The following is a 16,227-nucleotide window of genomic DNA, read 5'->3' on the forward strand; positions in this document are numbered from 1 at the left end:
AGCAGTATACTAACTACAAAGCAGTGAAATTGATTTTTAAACAAGCAGTGCAATACTTGTATAAAGCTTAAACTGAAAATCCATTTCTGCACTAATTTTTATTTACCAAAAATTATAAATTAGATAAATGACCTTAAGTAAAACATTTTTGAATTGTAGTTAAATTAGGCAGTCTCCATCTGAGACACATGGTCATCTCAGTCGCATCTACTGCAGCTTCGACCGGTCATTGAACTCTGCCAGATGCTTGCCCAATTTTTTTTTGTGCTGCCAGCGAACTCGTTTGGACATTGTGCCTCTGGACCAGACAGCATTCAACGCACTCGCTTTCTATTTTTGTTTGCTGCTCACATCGCCTGCATTGTAGCGTGAAATGCAAAAAATCCCATTTTTTTTTAAATTTCTTTACATTTTATTATTGTTATATCTTTATCATAAAGACATAGCCAATTATTTTAACTCTACAATTTCGATCGATTCCTAAGGATAATTCGCGGGGAGAGAAGCCTAAAATAGTGTAACAATCATTAATCTAACAGCAATTATACATACAAACAGAAACGTATGTATATGTGAAAATAATATATAAATTATAGAGTGGTGTATAAAATTCAGCTAAATGCCAAGCAGGAAGAGAAATATTAATATCGATGTTGTTTGTTGGATTTATTTGAGGATACATTTCAGTCCCTGATCAGATGATTCTCCCATTGTGGGTGTTTGTGTCTGTTGTTTTGATTTCTTTCAGTGTTTTCTCCAATTACAGCATTCTATCGAGCCAGTCGGTCAAATGGCCCAAATCCTTGTCCTTTGCCGAGCATTCATAGAATTGCACATTTTGCGCAAGATGCGAGAATTCAAAATCACGTCCCGGCTTGCCCAGAACGATGGGCTTGCTTAGTTCATCATCACCCACAGATTGCAGCTTGCGGCTACGTGTGTCCCGTACCAGGTTTCTGGAAGAGAATAATGAAGAGGTTATATGAATTGTTAAGGGCATTCGAGTGCAAGATTACTTACAGCTCCTTCTCTAGCAGGCTCTTGATGACCTGCGCGCTCTTAGCTGTTGTCTGATCCTGCTTGTTGCACAACACCAGGACGGAGCAGGGCTGTGTGGCATTGTCTGTCAGTACAGTGTATAGGGAGCTGTAAGGAAACGAATTTCAAACTTCTCTTCCGTTGTTGCTTAATCCACTAACTTACTCGGCCACATCGCGAATTTCCTTCTGCACCGACACTGAGTCCACTACAAATATAAGGCCCTTGGCCTTTCTTTTGTACACATCGAAGCACTTGTCCCGCACACGATAATGTCCTGGAATGTCCACCAGCCTAGCGGAGAGTCGGCCCGAGACATAGTCCCCAACATTCTCCTTGATCGATGTAAATGTCTCGGGAAATTTGTCGTGCAGCAACTGCATAAATATGGAACTTTTGCCCGCCTCACAGAGACCGGTCAGTAAAAAGTCACGTCTGCCAGAGGAGCGCCGGCGCAAAATGACAAAGATCGCTAAATTAATGGATAGATGGAGGGAGGGGTGAGAGGGGATTTTGTTGTCATTGCATTCGTTTTAAATGTTGCTACGAAACACGTGGCCACTTACCGACAATTATGAAGCCCACGAGCAGCGCCAACAGAATGGGCGTTGTGTCAATCTCGCCCAACTTAATTTGCTTCCTTTCCGGTGGACTTTTGTTTAATTTATCCATTTTCCGAGTCGAGCTTTGTCGTTCGTGCGCCAAACAAAAAATAAACTCATCGAGAATGACACGCACACAGCGAGCTACTTTAATCGATACTTGGCATCACTTATGAAGTATCGAGCTTCTAACGTTTTGCAGCACTAAAGAGCGCCGATAAACACGGGCGCAATATTTAAATTTTTAAAACGTAATTGGCTTAGTTAAAATCGTATGTTTTATTTATTGTACAATCAAATGCGCAAAATGAAACTTAGCAAGCTAAAACGGAAAGTACATATAAATAGATGTATCAATCTATCGAAGGAAAAAAAATTGCCACCAGATGTTGATGTTGTATGCTTTGAGCCGCGCTTTAGCTCCACTCGCACTCATGCGCGATTCTTGATCAAGCCATAAAGCAATCGAAATGTGAAATTGCATGAAAATGACCAAACGGGCACCGAAACGGCATTAGAAATTCCGGTGGGAAAGCTGAGCAGACCGCCCAGCGGCTGCAAATTAATGGTCTCACTAAAGACCATTACTGGAGTCCCTCGATTGCTGATTGAGACTATTATAAGTACAATTGTCATTATAACTTTGGACGCGTAGTAAGCGATGGTGTCGATCCCGGACTGCTTGATCGACGCCATCGTGCGTGCAACTTTGATTTTCTCCTCCACATCCTTTACCTTTTGCTCGGCACGCATAATTTTAATCGTTCGCGCATATTCTCCACTGTGCTGGGCATTTCGCACATTTTCCACTTCTTCGCGTGCCGCATTCAATTCCAAATCAAATGATGCTTCCGTTGCGCCTGTGCCCCTGACCAGGAATCGAGACAGTTTGAGCTGCAAGTAAAGGTATGTACATTTATGGAAGAACGTCACGTTAGCCGGCACGTGTCCACTTACGTAGTTGCGTAGAAAATCCGGCAGTAGTGTGGTGAGCAGGCACAGCAGCAAAATGATTATAAACAATTCCATGCCGCACTTTGGTCTCACTTGTGATTAATTATGCTATTTTTGTAATATTCCGTTCAATTCTGTGTGAAAATAACAAAACAATATAAACAGTATTGGAGAACGTCAACAAAGAAACAGCTGGTTGTCAGTGCTGGGAAGTGCGGGTGTTGGCTCAGCTGTGCCGGCAAAACAAATGCGAACGGCGAAAGGAAAGGAAGTTTCGTGAATATTCTTATTCCACGCAATCAAATCATCACCAATGTTAAGGACGATAGTAACATACGAACGTTATGGAAGATAGTAACGAAGAGGTAAGTTTAGTGCATGTTCAAATGACAACAAATTCAAAGGATACTCAATATTTCTGCTGCTAGATCGAACCGTGCCGTGATATAGGGCCGCACGAGTTGGTGGAATCGGTTAAAAGTCAAGCGGTCATTAAGCTGTCGCAGGTGTATCTGCCAGCGCACTTTAAGCGGCTGGAGTTGCAGACCAATCTAAACCAACCGCCGCTCAATTGGCTGACAACCTCGGAAAGCAGTCATGGCTTACATCAAGCGCTTTACCAGAGCGCTGGGTTCGCCAGCTTCCGACTCGGTCAAATGTTTCCCGACTGCGTCGGACAGGTGGATGTGGTTTCCGATGCGGAGAATATAAAACAGCTATTGAAACTGCCGTACAGTGCGCAGAGTGCCATTAGTATGGTTGTCCACAAAGTGGGCAATACTTTGCTGCTGGATGAATTCGATATACAAAAGTATTTGCTGCGCAAGGCAGATGATGATTGGAAGTGGCTGCGTACCTTTATATTGGAGCATATACTGGCCTATGGTGATAAGCAGCACAACTATTGCCTGAAGGAGCGTTCGCGTGAAGCATTGCAGCGCAAGAATTTATTGTCGAAGTTTCTGTATCACAGCTTAAAACAAACGGATGGAGAAGAGTTAGCAAAAACACCCACACAGCTGACAAGCCATCGCACGGGATTGCCGCTTATTGGACCATTGTTGCCGGAACCGAAAATCGAGGAGAATGTGCCGGATCCCAAATCAAGTCATGCCTTCAATCGCAATGTTGTGTGGACTTTTGAAGATATACGAATGCTCATCGGCACCGATATGCCCATTTTTGGAGGTCCGAATCGACCGTGCATTAGTTTGCGGTTAAGAGATGCTGCTCAGCCTATAAATGTGCTTACTGGTATCGACTATTGGTTGGATAATTTGATGTGTAATGTGCCCGAGGTGATTATGTGCTATCATTTGGATGGCATTGTGCAAAAGTATGAAATAATCAAGACGGAAGATTTGCCTTATCTGGAGAATTCGCAATTTGCGCCGCAGGTAGTGCGCAATGTGGCCCAAAATATACTCGCCTTTCTCAAGGCCAATGCCACCAAAGCCGGTCACACCTATTGGCTGTTCAAGGGACGCAACGATGATGTTGTCAAGCTGTATGATTTGACCACGCTTTGCCAAACTCAAACAGCAGCAGCCGCAGCAGCTGCAAAGGAGGAGGCAGCAGAGCCAGCTGAACATAAAACGAACCCCTTTACAGTGCCTGTGGGAATGCTGCTCTATTCTGTGGCTCGCAACATGAAGAATACTGCCGAGCATATAAGTCCCAAGACAGCGGGTAATATACGTGCTTTATTGGATAACTGTATTAAGTTATTGCCGAAGGAAGAGTATCCACAAATTGTGAGCTCCTCGCATTACATACTCTCCGATTTACACGTGCCAGCCGGCATTGATCCCAAAGCCCCAAAATTTGATGAATTGGACTCGGACACGCAATCGCTTTACGATGATGATGAGGACGAAGTCGACGAGGAGGATGATGTAGATGTCACTAATGCTGAGTCACTGGAGTGTGACTATGGGGATAGCAAGTACTACCAAAGTGCTGCCCAGAGTGGTGGTAAAGCCAATGTGGCTGTGCGTCACATTTGCGATGCGTTGCGTGACTTTAAGTCGCACACCAAGCAATCGAAACCAGCACCTCTAATAGCTAGTACAGTCGATCGTTGTAATATCTCGCTCGCTCACATTAGCGCTGGCATCTCGTGCCTGCAATACTTTAATGGCAACCAGGAAGAGAAATTCATCAAGGAGTCCGAGACACATGCAAAGCAGGAGGAACGTCAGCGCATTCTACATGAGGAGCAGAATCCGAATATGGCCAAGCCCTTTAATGCCATACCACTGCCGTATGAGACGTTGAAGCCCACACAGAATGACGCTCAATTAAAGCTGGTGCAGAAACAGCAGAAGAAATCAAAGCAGAAGCGTCGTAAATCTGTAGAGCTCCAGCAAATAGCCAGCAGCCCAAAAGCGGCGGCTAACAATCAACAGCTCAGCGCAAAATTCAACAATCAGCAATTTGGCAGCTGGAATGTGCATCTGAAGCTGTTGTTGCTGGAGAAAGCATGTCTCACCTACGCTACCCTCGCCGAGCATCATTACGAGGCGAAGCGTTACGGTGTGACTTTGCGAGCTATCGAGTTAGCCTATCGCTGCCAGCAGGTGGTCAATAAATATATGACTAATCTGGTCTCACAGCAGAGTTGTTTGCTGGGACGTGCGGGCGACTGCTTCTTTCAAATGTCCAAACACTGGTCCGAAATCGATGAGTATCTGAAACAGTATGAGGAGCAGGACGAATCGGCACGTATCATAGATGCCGAACTAACCAGTGAGCTCACTGACCCTACAGAGGTGGCAACAGTGCTGGCACCCGTTAATAACATGGAACAGATAATGTTGCTGAGCTGCAAGTGCTACGAACAGGCTTTGGAGCACGCCCAGGATGCCGCCAGCAATGAATTGTTGCGGCGTTTGGGTAATGTGCGCAACGAATTAGCTCTCAAGTACATGTATTGGGCGCAAGGTAAGTGTTCATTACACTGCCCCTAATATAGTTGGATTCATGGGCTGACTTTTCAGAGGAGTACAGCAAAGTGGTGCGAGAACGAGAGGCAGGAACTGCAACAACTGCCAAGGCCGAGGAACCACTCTACGTAAAGCTGACTGTAAATTCATATGATTGTTTATGCCGCGGCATTAAGGCTTTCACAGCCGTGCAGGACAATGTTAATTTGGCGTTTTTATATTGCAATATGGGACGTTTTATGCGTCTGCGCGCGCATCTTACCATGCCAAATGAAAGGTATGTCCATGTCTGTTAACATCATTGAAGGAAAGTTTACTTTGAATAACGTCTAATTCCAGCGTCATTGCCACGGATACACAGAAATCATTTTACCAGGAGGCCTTTAATTATTACGAAAAAGCTAAGGACTGCCTGGACACGCGCAAGGCCAATCCGGAGCTCTGGGACTTAGTGCATTGGGAGCTATCCACTGCCATGTTTACGCTTGCAAAGCAACTGCAGGACTTTAGCGCAGCAGATAAGGTTCGAATAACTCCTCAAAACAATCATATGGACCATCCACTTAGTTTTCCTCTGATCTGTTACATTTCAGTCGAATTTTGCTGAAGCATCCAAAGAAGTGTTGGAGTTGCTGCAGAAATCTCTGCAATTATGCGATGTGGAGCATGCTGGCGCCCGTCAAATACTCTATACTTTTCGCTCAGGTCTCATACACAAGCGGTAATTGACTTTTCACAGTTATTAATGAAACCAAATAACGAGATGTATTATTTTGCAGTATTGCTTCCTTCCACTACAGTCAACTGCGTGCCAATTGCACAGATCCCTCCCATATCTCCAAACTAACGTTGCAGCTGTGCAAATTTCATTATGAAAAGGCCACTCAAATACTGACAAGTCTCAAGGAAGTAAGCGACTTGTTGGTGGTACAATTGGAACGCATTTCCCTACAGGAGTTTTTAACAGAACGTAAGACAATCTATATCCTCTTGTAGAGCTGGGCTTGGAATAGGCAATTGTAATTGAATAGTAATGAAATCAAGATACCAAGGTTTCTTTGAAGAGAATTATTGAAGAAGTTCTCACTGGATATATATATTTTTTCCACACTCACATATGGATATTTTAGGGATATTTAGGAGCATTTAATGGAAAAACTAGTACTATATATTTTACAAAAAGCTTTAATCACAGCAAAATTTATTTTTCGTTTAAGGACATTTCAGGAATATACATATATGAAAAAGTTACAACTTTCTAAACTATCTCAAGTGCAGTTCTGTTTTTGGCTTTCTCACAAGCGAAAATTTGAAGGATCCCTTCTATTTTATTTTAGAATTTTTAGCGCTTTTTCCAAAGAATATATGTACCATATATTTTTATTTTTTTATTTCGGTAATATAAATGCGAGTCATCCACACCAATGATTCTAAATGAATTTAACTATAATAAAGGAAAATATCCTCTCTATCATCTTCGAACCCACGGTCCTCCACATTATGAGCTCTAAATGGCTCACTTAGAAGATGTTACTTATTTGATCTTTAGTTCCTTTGGAGGACGTGTAGAAGTTTTTTGAATTCTTTGCTTACAACCCTTAGTGCAACTGTTAAGCTTTAACATCGAAAAGTGTTAAAAACTTTGAATTCCTTGCCCAACTGTAAGGATATTTGTACCACAGAAAAAGGACGCATTACTAATAACACTCCATATCTTCACATCTCCCTCAGTATCCACACATTGTGGCCAGAAGATAAAACACATGCAAGTGGCTTTGGATATTTGCTTACAATGCGAGCTCATCTTTAGCCACGTCATTGAGACTTCGTCGAGTGAGAATGAAACTAATGCCAACGCTAGTGGGAACACAATTGGGAGCGTGATCGATGAAGACGAGTTCGTAGCACATCTATCGCTGTACGAGAGTCGTTTGCAAAACGCTTTGAAAACGCTCATCAAACTGCTGCTAACCGGCAAGGATCCAAAGAAGCTGTCGGCATCGTACAAGCAAATGTATATGGAAACCTTGACTGGGAAACATGGCATAGGCGCCCAGCAAGCGACGCTGGTCGAGCGCGCGCACCATTTGCAAACGCTGTTGCTTAAATTAAAAGCCATGTGCGACGCCTCAACATGTGCCAGCAATGAGTCGCTATAGAGCTCGATATCGTACGTGTTTTATAAAAGTTTATTCACACAAACACACACACACACCCGTACACAATTCAATTGCATTACTTGGCAGTGTTTATTAATGTTAATGTTAGTTATAAGCTTATATATGTTACGATTTGAAGTTAACCCTGTCGCCTGCTACAAGGACAGCCGGCCTGTAGTTGCTCCAGGACATCGTTCAGCTGCACGACGGCTAAGGCGAACAGCAGCGAGATTTGTAATAGCTATAGAAAACAGAAAATATTTGTATTTATGTAGAAGACTAAGCACAGAGGGAGTAACGATATTTGAAGAATTGTAAACCTTATTATTGCTATAAATAATCTCACCTTGCAGCGTAATTGCATTTTGTTCAACCTTTGCTTGCGACAACTTTTGCTTTCCCAGCGCTCGCGCGGCTCTTATAAAGTCGCGTGCTCGCCCAGCGCACGTGCCGCAGATCATGATTAGTAGCGACTGCTTTGCAATCTTCAGAAGAATTGTTAAAGAAAGCTGGCAAAGATGGAGAACTATTCGCTCTTTAATGGCTAAGTTGCTGGCCACGCTAATATGCCGAGCTCGGAGCGCGTAGCGCTTACAACTTAGAAAATAAATTTCAAAATATATAATTATAATAATAATAATATAAAATGCTTATTGTGCATGTCTCTTTAATTAGAAGGGGGTTATTTCTCGTTTATAATTTCGTATTGTAATTTATTATCTTATTTTTTTGTTTTTGTATATAAATTCTACCAACGCAGCAGAAAGTTCAAGTCAATGCCTCGGCATGCGATGTGGTGTGCGGAAAAAATGGTGTCAAGCTCGTTATTGGGTATGGTCGCCAATACTGCACAGTGGGACAGCCTTTTGCGAAATGCATGTGAAAAAAGTGCTTCATCGAAGCTTTTTCCAAAGCACAAACGTCATCTCCGCACGCTCGAGGGAATGAATGACTCGTCTCGTCTCGACTTGACTCGGCTGCGGCTTCTGCGGGTGCTTTGTGGCGTTACGTAATGACGCAACTCTTAGACAGTGTCGTAAGCGCAGACGACAGAGCGCCTGCTATCTGGACCCCCAAACCGAAAGCATTACTAGCAGCCACACACACACACACACACCACCAGAGCAGCGGCGAACAAGTTTGGAAGCGTGCACGTCTTTGACGTCTTGAGATTGTTCCAAAACAAAGAACGCAGACGGTGCTCTTCGACTTCTTCGTCTTTTCGTCGTCGTCGTCGTCGTCTTCGCTCCCTCCCCCCTTCAACATATGCATATTTTTTTTGGTCACGTAAATGCTGGGAATAGTGCCTGGATTTTTTACTATATAAACTAAACTTAATGCCCAAGTCAGACATTAGTTAACAATTGACCTCAAGACTAAACTAAGCCACAAAATGATGAAATTCATGGTGAGTTCAATTGATGACCAGCCAGCGCCTGGGAACTGAAAACTAAACGAGATTTCTTCTCCTCCTTACCATTTACAGTGCATTTTCGTTTGCGCTTTTGCCGCCGTCTCTGCTTCCGCTTACGGACCTTCCCGCTACGGACGCCCCAGCTATGGCGCACCCATTGGTGCTAAGGTCATCCAAGTCCAGCCCGCGCTCACCGTGAGCGCTGTGGTTCCAGCTGGCGGTTATGGTGGCGGTTATGGCGGTGGTTATGGCAAGTCCGTGCTTGTGCCCGTGTCGGCCGTCTACACCGGCTCCCGTTATGGCTCTTATGGCAAGGCTCCGCCAGTAGATGGTCAAGCTATTGGTCTGGCCAAGCTCGGTCTGTACGCTCCCAGTGCTGGTTCTCCTCTCGTCTGGAAGGAGGCCCCTCTCCGTCGCGTGTTGGCCCCCAGCTATCTGGGCAACATCAACTACAATGAGGAGGCTCAGGGTGCTTCGGCTGCCGCTGCCTCCAGCTCGGTTGCAGGCCAGCAGGGCTACGGACCTAAGAAGTCCGTCTATTAAGTGTACGAACAGTGATATAAGAAGCTAGAAGAACTGCCTCGGCACTGCTAAGCAGCGCACGAAGTACGCTTAAGGCATTAGGAAATAAACAAAAACAAATGCTCAGATAAACTAAAACTAAACTTTGCGTTCTATTTTTAACATTAAGGGGTAATAGCTGATGAATGGGTTCGTAAGTCTTTTAATCGCTGCTGGCTTTGTATTCTACAAAGTTCTAGAAAGCTAAAGCGGTCTCTTATGCACAATTCTACAGCAGCGTAAGCAATGCTGAGACGCTTCAGTTCTTGCAAGCAGGTCTTACTCAATTATATAAAACTTGATACTTAAAAGTTATGGTAGGTCTATCCAAAGGTGCTCTTAAAATATGAGTACGATGAAATTAAATGAGGTATGAAGATGTTTCTTAACACTATTTTCTATATACGGAACTTAGAACCTTTTGAAAATCAGGCACGGGCGTGCAATTCGAGCAGCGATCCTCAATAAATCATTTTACTAAAAAAAACTCAAATTCAATATTCTACCAGCTTTTCCGCTTATGAATGAAGAGCTTGTAAATTGTAGTCTTTTAAGAAGACACATTAACAGGTAAATGCTTCAAATTTCAGTTCTAGCAGAGCTAGAAGCTATGGGTTCAAGGAATACTTATATTCTAAGGAAATTGAAAGACCCACGCATATAGACAACCCAATTAAGGTAGTTCGCTAGAATATACCTAATATCTTGAAATACTTCTCCTACAACTCTAAAGATTTACTTTCAAAGTCAAGCAACATCGTTCAAGTTTCAGCTACGACTAATTTTCAAAAATCGCTGAAAAGATTGTCGCAGGGATCTTGAACGAATTTCAAATTGTTCGCATAATGGCCATAACCGGTTCAATCCAATTAAATTGTGTTACTGCTTCCATGACCTGTTGACGACTGTTGGGGTGGCACCCATGTCGAATGTGGAACTCGCAAGAATGTTCGTTTCTAAAAAGCAAAAATTGGATGGGCTTTGAAAGTAGCGCGCGCGCGTTCGTGAGACAACTTGCTAGGGGGGCGCGCGTCCAGCGTTTAAGCATGTTTCATATATATATTTATTTATGGGGACTGCCAGAATTATCGGTCAAACAACAACAAATGAACAGCGCGTAACTGGAAGCGAACGATTTTGTAATGCAACGGCGACTCCGACGACTCCACATGCCATACACAATAAGTAAATAAAGTAGCAAAAAAAGTAACTAATCATATAACAACATAATATGTACTCGTATGTACAAGTATGTACTGCCCTGTAATTATGAAACAGTGTTTTGCATAAAACTGTACAGTTAAGTATATAGTGGATTGAAAACAATAGTTCTAAGTATATAGCTTGAGTGTGTGGGTCAAAATTTAAACGTATAAAAGCGGACGCGAGTGCCAAGTAAATCATAGTTTGATTGATTACCACAACCAACAAAACTAATTCAACATGAAGTACCTGGTAAGCAGTCGAAACGACAGACAGACAGACATACAGACACACACAGAAAGGAAGTTCAATTGACGGGATCACTAATCCTCTGTCTCTTTAAATTACAGTTCGTTTGCGTTTCCTTCGCCCTCTTCGCCTACATCAACGCCAGCTCGCTGTATGGTGGCAACCATGGTGGTTATGGTCTTGGACGTGGAGGTGATAGCGGACCCGTTGTGGCTTACCAGGCAATTCCCGTCCACTCCTATGGCCGCCAATCGTACGGTCAGCCCCTCCGCTCCTATGCTAGCGAGCCCCGCGCTGCTGCCGCCGCTGCTGCTGCCTCCTCTGCCGTCCTCTCCGGAAACTACAGGCAGGTTGCCATTCCAGCTTATGAGCTCGATGCTGGTTACCATGGCGGTCATGGAGGTTATGGTGGCCACCGCGGTATCGGCATTGGCAGCCGTGGCGGATATTAATTTCGCACAATGAACACGCGCCCAGTTTGTTCAATGAGCAACAACCAGCTACACTGTGAAAAATAAAGGAAACTGCTGAACGCAACGCAATGTTGAACAAAAAATTTCTATAATTGACTATTTATTGGGTGTGGGTTTGTGGGCCAAGTTATTGAAAATACTTGACATACTGCAAGTATTTAGTGGCTCGAACTCGAAAAGTGATTTTTGGATTTTCAGGAATGTGAATATTATATTTAAAGGTGCTTTGGGATTCCAAATTCTCCATAAACTTGCTCCATCTAAGTTAAAGCAATGATGCCCATACACGAAATAAGAATTGTCTCGGTGCGGGCTGGCTGCTTGAAAGTAACATTTTTTTCAAAAAAATCAGCAGATTATTAACAACAAATTACTCATTTTTGAAATATCTGCTTTACATATTACTCAATTTTGTTATTGTGTAAAATTTTCCTAAAAAACACCTTATTATAACAAAACCTTTGGAAAGTGCTATGCATTACAAAACAAATTATAAATTTGTATTTTAAATTAGAATTTCATAATTCATACATTTGCATGTTTTAATTCCCGAACAACTATGTACATACAAGTATGTATATTCTTGTATATTAAAATCACAAATGGTTTTTATAAAAATTCGACTATTGAAATGTTTCAATGGGCTAGCGATCTCTGTAATTAAAAATCCGAAATTGTTCTAAAATTTTACGATCCTTTCAAGTTAAAATAATTTCCATTTTATTTATTTCCACTGTCTTATAAATTGTTACTATTGAAATGTTTTAATTGGCAAGCGATCTCTGTAATTCAAAATCCTTTCTTGTTAGAGTTATTTCCATTAGCTTTATTCCCAGTGTCTTATACAAGTAGATCGTTAGCAATAATCTGATACCATGTGTATGTGATTCGGATAGTTTTTCTTTTGTTCCACCTATTGTGTGTCTGTTTGGTGGGGTTTTTGATTCGATTTGTTTCGTTGGCTTCGTCAGATCTAGGTAGTTGAGTGGGCTGAACAGGCGATAATATATTGAAGCATACTTTTAAGCGCCGCACTTAATACTGCAATAATAAACTGTTGTGCCATTTATTATGCATACATATATGCAGAAATATGTACATACATACAAGTATATGGGTACATAGACGGTAGAAATTGCGCAAGCAAGCACGCGTTATATTTATTGAAATCGTGCACCACCCTAACCACCCTCTGGGGTTCAGAGCAGGCGATATGACTGTAGAAGAGCGACGTTGTCGTTGACCGACCGGGCATATACTTGTACAAGTAGAATAGCAGCAACAACGCAGCAGCTCGCACAAGAACAGATATCGGCGACGGGCAAGCCAATGACAGATTTGTCAGAATCATGGTTGGAGCTATTGTTATTGTTGTTGTTGGTGCTTCAGCTTCTGCTGCTGCTACTGCTGCTGCTGCTGCTGCCTCCGCTGCATGGGCCGTGCAACAACAACTCAGAGTTGAGCCGCAACAGTACTGAGCTGCTCGCGCCGTGATAAATTCTCGGCGAGATCACGTTTCGAGCGCTTCAATTATTTTGCTTATATAAAGAAGTGTGCTTGGCATTTGGTTTGTTAATTGTGCCAACTGTGTCAAGCAGCGAGCGCCCCCCAAAAAACAGAAACAGAACATAGCCATGAACAAATTCGCTGTAAGTACCAAGACGATGATCACGACGCACCACCAGAAGCAGAAGTTGTCGCCGACACCGACACCGACGTCGACGTCGACGTCGAAGCTGATGATGCTTTTGCGGCTGAGGTTGACGCTTATGCTGTTGCTGTTGCTGACAGCACTTCCGTTTCCCTCTTTTGGCTAATGACTAACTACAACAACCATATCTATTCTTTCAACCAAATAGACTATCGCAATTCTGGTCTGCGCCTACCTGGCGGTCGGCAGCTGCAGCGGCTACGGCGGCGGCTACGGCGGACGCAGCTCTCACGGCAGCATCATCTACGGAAATGGCAAGAACAGCCAAGCCGCTTCAGCTGCTTCCTCGGCGGCTTCTAATGGCAACCAGCATCAGCGTCCCGTAGAGATCCTTGCTGGTCCACGTGCCGGATACGGACAAGGACATGGCTCTAACTATGGCGGTGGCTACACCGGTGAGCTCCTGCGTCCCATCAATCTGGGAGGCGGTTATGGCAGCAGCCATGGAGGTAACCGCGGCTATGGCGGTCCCCAGATCGCTGTTGGCCCAATTCCCGTTATTGCTGGCTCTCGCGGCGGCTATGGTGTCTCTCACGGCGGCTACGGCCGTCCTCAGATCGCCCATGGTGGTCATAAGGGAGGTTATGGTGGTGCCCGTGCTGGCTATGGACCCCGTTGGTCTGTCCAGCCTGCCGGTGCCACGCTCTTGAACCCCGGTCAGAACAACTACAAGGCCTATGTGTCGCCACCTGAGTACAGCAAGGTGGTGCTCCCAGTGGTGCCCGCTGCCCCAGTTGCCAAGATCTGGCTGCCCGAGAACAACTATGGCTCCAACTATGGTTCCTCCAAATACTAGAGAACCACTCCCACTCTAGTAATTGTGTAAATATTGTAGTGCCCATACCACTCTAATCCCACACACCCACATAACACACACAAGGAGAGCGATTAGAGCGGCAATAAAATGTGAAAAGATGAAACCAAAATTCAAACAGTCTTTTTCTTAAAAAACAACTATGAATGATTTTTATTTTTCGCATTTGTGCAGGTGCGTTGGCCAGCTGGTCAAAGGTGCATTGATAACGCATAATGCTTCTAGCCGGCCAAATAGGTCTTCGGTTGAGCGCGTGTGCTGGCTCGGCTGCGTTGTTCTTCTGTGTGGGCAGCTGTTCGATAGTCGAGCAGAAAGAACTCTTGCTTTTATCAACGAAAAACTCGGCATGTTTGCCAATAAATGTACCTCCGTAGGTATAGCTTTAGAAAGAGCCAAAATTTGTATCCAGATAAGCTAGTTACTTCAAATTGTAGCCACTGTAGCTTATGCAGTTACAATTTTATCTAAAAATAGGTATTTTCACAGCAAATGCTAGTGGAAAGTGGTTTCTCCAGCAATCTAAATACAAGTAGTTCTAGGAACAATGCATAATGGTAAAGAAGATGTTCGAAAGAGTTCTGCTCCTTTGGGGCAGTGGTATTTTTTACGAGTATAGCAAATGATCGTGAAATTTGAATTCCCCAGGAATTTCAATAGTGTTCTAAATCATCTATTAGCGCAAAGTCGGAATTATATTTCTACAAACGTAATTCTCAGATCGCTAATAATAATTACTACTAATGAGTAGGGTTCTATGCACTCTGAAGTGATTTGAGATGATTCGACTCGGAAAATGATTGGACTTTGCTTGGCCTTCAGTCACAGATGAAAGCAGCACTTTGCATTTCATTTGTAATAGACTTGGTTATACAAGTAAGTCTAAAATATATATCTTTGTTTAAACATTCATTAACATCATTATTTAAATTTGGAAATGGTATCAAGCTTAATAGCTCGTTTAGTTATTATTTATACAAAAATGATTCAGTATTGTTTGAAATATGATTATTCAGAGATGTTCGTTATCAAAAAATCTTCTAACTAGATTTGAAGCAAAATATTTCATGTTTAAATATATAAGAATTATGGTCATTGCCACAAAGGTATGAGGCAGATAATTTGCCTGTGGAATGTTCATACATAAATTATATTTGTAGTTTTCCAAAATGTTTAGGTACTTTTCTAATTAAAGAGGTAAATAATTTGCAAACAAATTTGAAAGCAAATCTTAAGAGGGGCTTTGAATTAAATAACATTCTCTTTGTATATAATTATTCCATTTGAAATATAAAACTCAAGTATGCGTACAGATTTTCCAATAAAGGAAAATAATAACAATGATAATAACAATTATCAGACAAAATTGAAATGAAAAGCATTACTATTCTATAGAATTTTTACTCAAAAATGATAAAAATTGGTTTGCTTGTAAAGCAACTAGAATTGAAGAACGATTTGTTGATTTCTGCAATATTTTTGTTGAAAAAGAATTAAACTAAACCAAATTGGTTTCCGTGAGGCATATGTGACATTATTCGATGAATTTCTTCATAGCCAAGTCTAGAAACCAGCTCTGGCTCTTAAGCTTTTAGCTCGACTGCAGCTTTAAGCTGTAAGCAAGAGCTCAGACTTATTTAAACTGGTGCGCATATTTTTCTAGTGCTAGCACGTAAATTTTGGGGGGCTAGATGCACAAAAGAATATGTGGACTAGTCCAAAAGCTAGGCGTGGCTCAGATAGCGCCCATTGTTGGTCTATCGTTGTCACATTAGAATTGCACTCTCTGCGGGAGGAAAGAGCGACGTCGAGACACGATATCTGTAAACGGCCTTCAGTGCGAGTGCACGGCAGTATGTTGTTGATGCTCGGAAAATTGTTGGTCAATGAATGTATCGCAGAAGCAACAACAACAACAACAACAACAGCAGCAGCGACAGCGGCAACAAATCCCACGATGCTGCGACTCTGCAGGCAAGGCAGCGTCAGCGTTTGGACCAAGTCAAGAGACCTGATACTGCGAGGCAGCTACGAGCGAGCGTGTGCAATGTGCTTTGGGCCTGCTATCAACAGCAGCAGCAGCAGCAGAAGCAGCAGCAGTGGCTGC

General features: G+C 42.9%; 6 protein-coding genes across 6 annotated transcripts; 4 read left to right on the forward strand and 2 right to left on the reverse strand.

Annotated features, from left to right (window-relative positions):
• Positions 1 to 645: 645 nt before the first annotated feature.
• Positions 646 to 1,735, reverse strand: LOC115622617 (signal recognition particle receptor subunit beta). The gene is made up of 4 exons (XM_030516618.1): positions 1,605 to 1,735; positions 1,204 to 1,510; positions 1,021 to 1,146; positions 646 to 956 (listed from the first exon to the last, which is right to left on the reverse strand). Exons 1-4 carry the CDS (start codon positions 1,708 to 1,710, stop codon positions 761 to 763), a joined length of 735 nt encoding a protein of 244 aa, XP_030372478.1. The 5' UTR covers positions 1,711 to 1,735; the 3' UTR covers positions 646 to 760.
• Positions 1,736 to 1,900: 165 nt separating this feature from the next.
• LOC115622618 (tail-anchored protein insertion receptor WRB) lies at positions 1,901 to 2,746 on the reverse strand. The gene is made up of 2 exons (XM_030516619.1): positions 2,598 to 2,746; positions 1,901 to 2,534 (listed from the first exon to the last, which is right to left on the reverse strand). The coding sequence occupies exons 1-2, from the start codon at positions 2,667 to 2,669 to the stop codon at positions 2,073 to 2,075; spliced, it is 534 nt and encodes a 177-aa protein (XP_030372479.1). The 5' UTR covers positions 2,670 to 2,746; the 3' UTR covers positions 1,901 to 2,072.
• Positions 2,747 to 2,822: 76 nt separating this feature from the next.
• On the forward strand, positions 2,823 to 8,056 carry LOC115622616 (erythroid differentiation-related factor 1). Its single transcript, XM_030516616.1, has 7 exons — positions 2,823 to 2,959; positions 3,023 to 5,537; positions 5,594 to 5,816; positions 5,879 to 6,062; positions 6,133 to 6,260; positions 6,319 to 6,509; positions 7,271 to 8,056. Exons 1-7 carry the CDS (start codon positions 2,939 to 2,941, stop codon positions 7,696 to 7,698), a joined length of 3,690 nt encoding a protein of 1,229 aa, XP_030372476.1. The 5' UTR covers positions 2,823 to 2,938; the 3' UTR covers positions 7,699 to 8,056.
• A 928-nt stretch (positions 8,057 to 8,984) lies between these two features.
• LOC115622923 (chorion protein S18) lies at positions 8,985 to 9,777 on the forward strand. Its single transcript, XM_030517048.1, has 2 exons — positions 8,985 to 9,106; positions 9,185 to 9,777. The coding sequence occupies exons 1-2, from the start codon at positions 9,092 to 9,094 to the stop codon at positions 9,653 to 9,655; spliced, it is 486 nt and encodes a 161-aa protein (XP_030372908.1). The 5' UTR covers positions 8,985 to 9,091; the 3' UTR covers positions 9,656 to 9,777.
• Positions 9,778 to 10,980: 1,203 nt separating this feature from the next.
• LOC115622924 (chorion protein S15) lies at positions 10,981 to 11,681 on the forward strand. Its single transcript, XM_030517049.1, has 2 exons — positions 10,981 to 11,128; positions 11,227 to 11,681. The coding sequence occupies exons 1-2, from the start codon at positions 11,117 to 11,119 to the stop codon at positions 11,575 to 11,577; spliced, it is 363 nt and encodes a 120-aa protein (XP_030372909.1). The 5' UTR covers positions 10,981 to 11,116; the 3' UTR covers positions 11,578 to 11,681.
• Positions 11,682 to 13,160: 1,479 nt separating this feature from the next.
• LOC115622872 (chorion protein S19) lies at positions 13,161 to 14,235 on the forward strand. Its single transcript, XM_030516961.1, has 2 exons — positions 13,161 to 13,247; positions 13,458 to 14,235. Exons 1-2 carry the CDS (start codon positions 13,233 to 13,235, stop codon positions 14,103 to 14,105), a joined length of 663 nt encoding a protein of 220 aa, XP_030372821.1. The 5' UTR covers positions 13,161 to 13,232; the 3' UTR covers positions 14,106 to 14,235.
• The last annotated feature ends 1,992 nt before the right edge of the window (positions 14,236 to 16,227 follow it).

This window comes from Scaptodrosophila lebanonensis, unplaced genomic scaffold, assembly GCF_003285725.1.
Source record: "Scaptodrosophila lebanonensis strain 11010-0011.00,11010-0021.00 unplaced genomic scaffold, SlebRS2 tig00000043-arrow-pilon, whole genome shotgun sequence".
Classification (NCBI taxonomy): Eukaryota; Metazoa; Arthropoda; class Insecta; order Diptera; family Drosophilidae; genus Scaptodrosophila; species Scaptodrosophila lebanonensis.

Bases quoted from the DNA above. Each gene is read 5' to 3' on its own strand.
- LOC115622618 (XM_030516619.1), bottom strand. From the start codon at position 2,669: ATGGAATTGTTTATAATCATTTTGCTGCTGTGCCTGCTCACCACACTA. The intron at 2,535-2,597 runs GTAAGTGGACAC...CTTTACTTGCAG, and splicing joins CGGATTTTCTACGCAACTAC to CTCAAACTGTCTCGATTCCT.
- LOC115622616 (XM_030516616.1), top strand. From the start codon at position 2,939: ATGGAAGATAGTAACGAAGAG. The intron at 6,063-6,132 runs GTTCGAATAACT...GTTACATTTCAG, and splicing joins ACTTTAGCGCAGCAGATAAG to TCGAATTTTGCTGAAGCATC. The intron at 6,261-6,318 runs GTAATTGACTTT...ATTATTTTGCAG, and splicing joins TCAGGTCTCATACACAAGCG to TATTGCTTCCTTCCACTACA.
- LOC115622617 (XM_030516618.1), bottom strand. From the start codon at position 1,710: ATGGATAAATTAAACAAAAGTCCACCGGAAAGGAAGCAAATTAAGTTG. The intron at 1,511-1,604 runs GTAAGTGGCCAC...CCATTAATTTAG, and splicing joins CGTGGGCTTCATAATTGTCG to CGATCTTTGTCATTTTGCGC. The intron at 1,147-1,203 runs GTAAGTTAGTGG...GTTTCCTTACAG, and splicing joins GAAATTCGCGATGTGGCCGA to CTCCCTATACACTGTACTGA.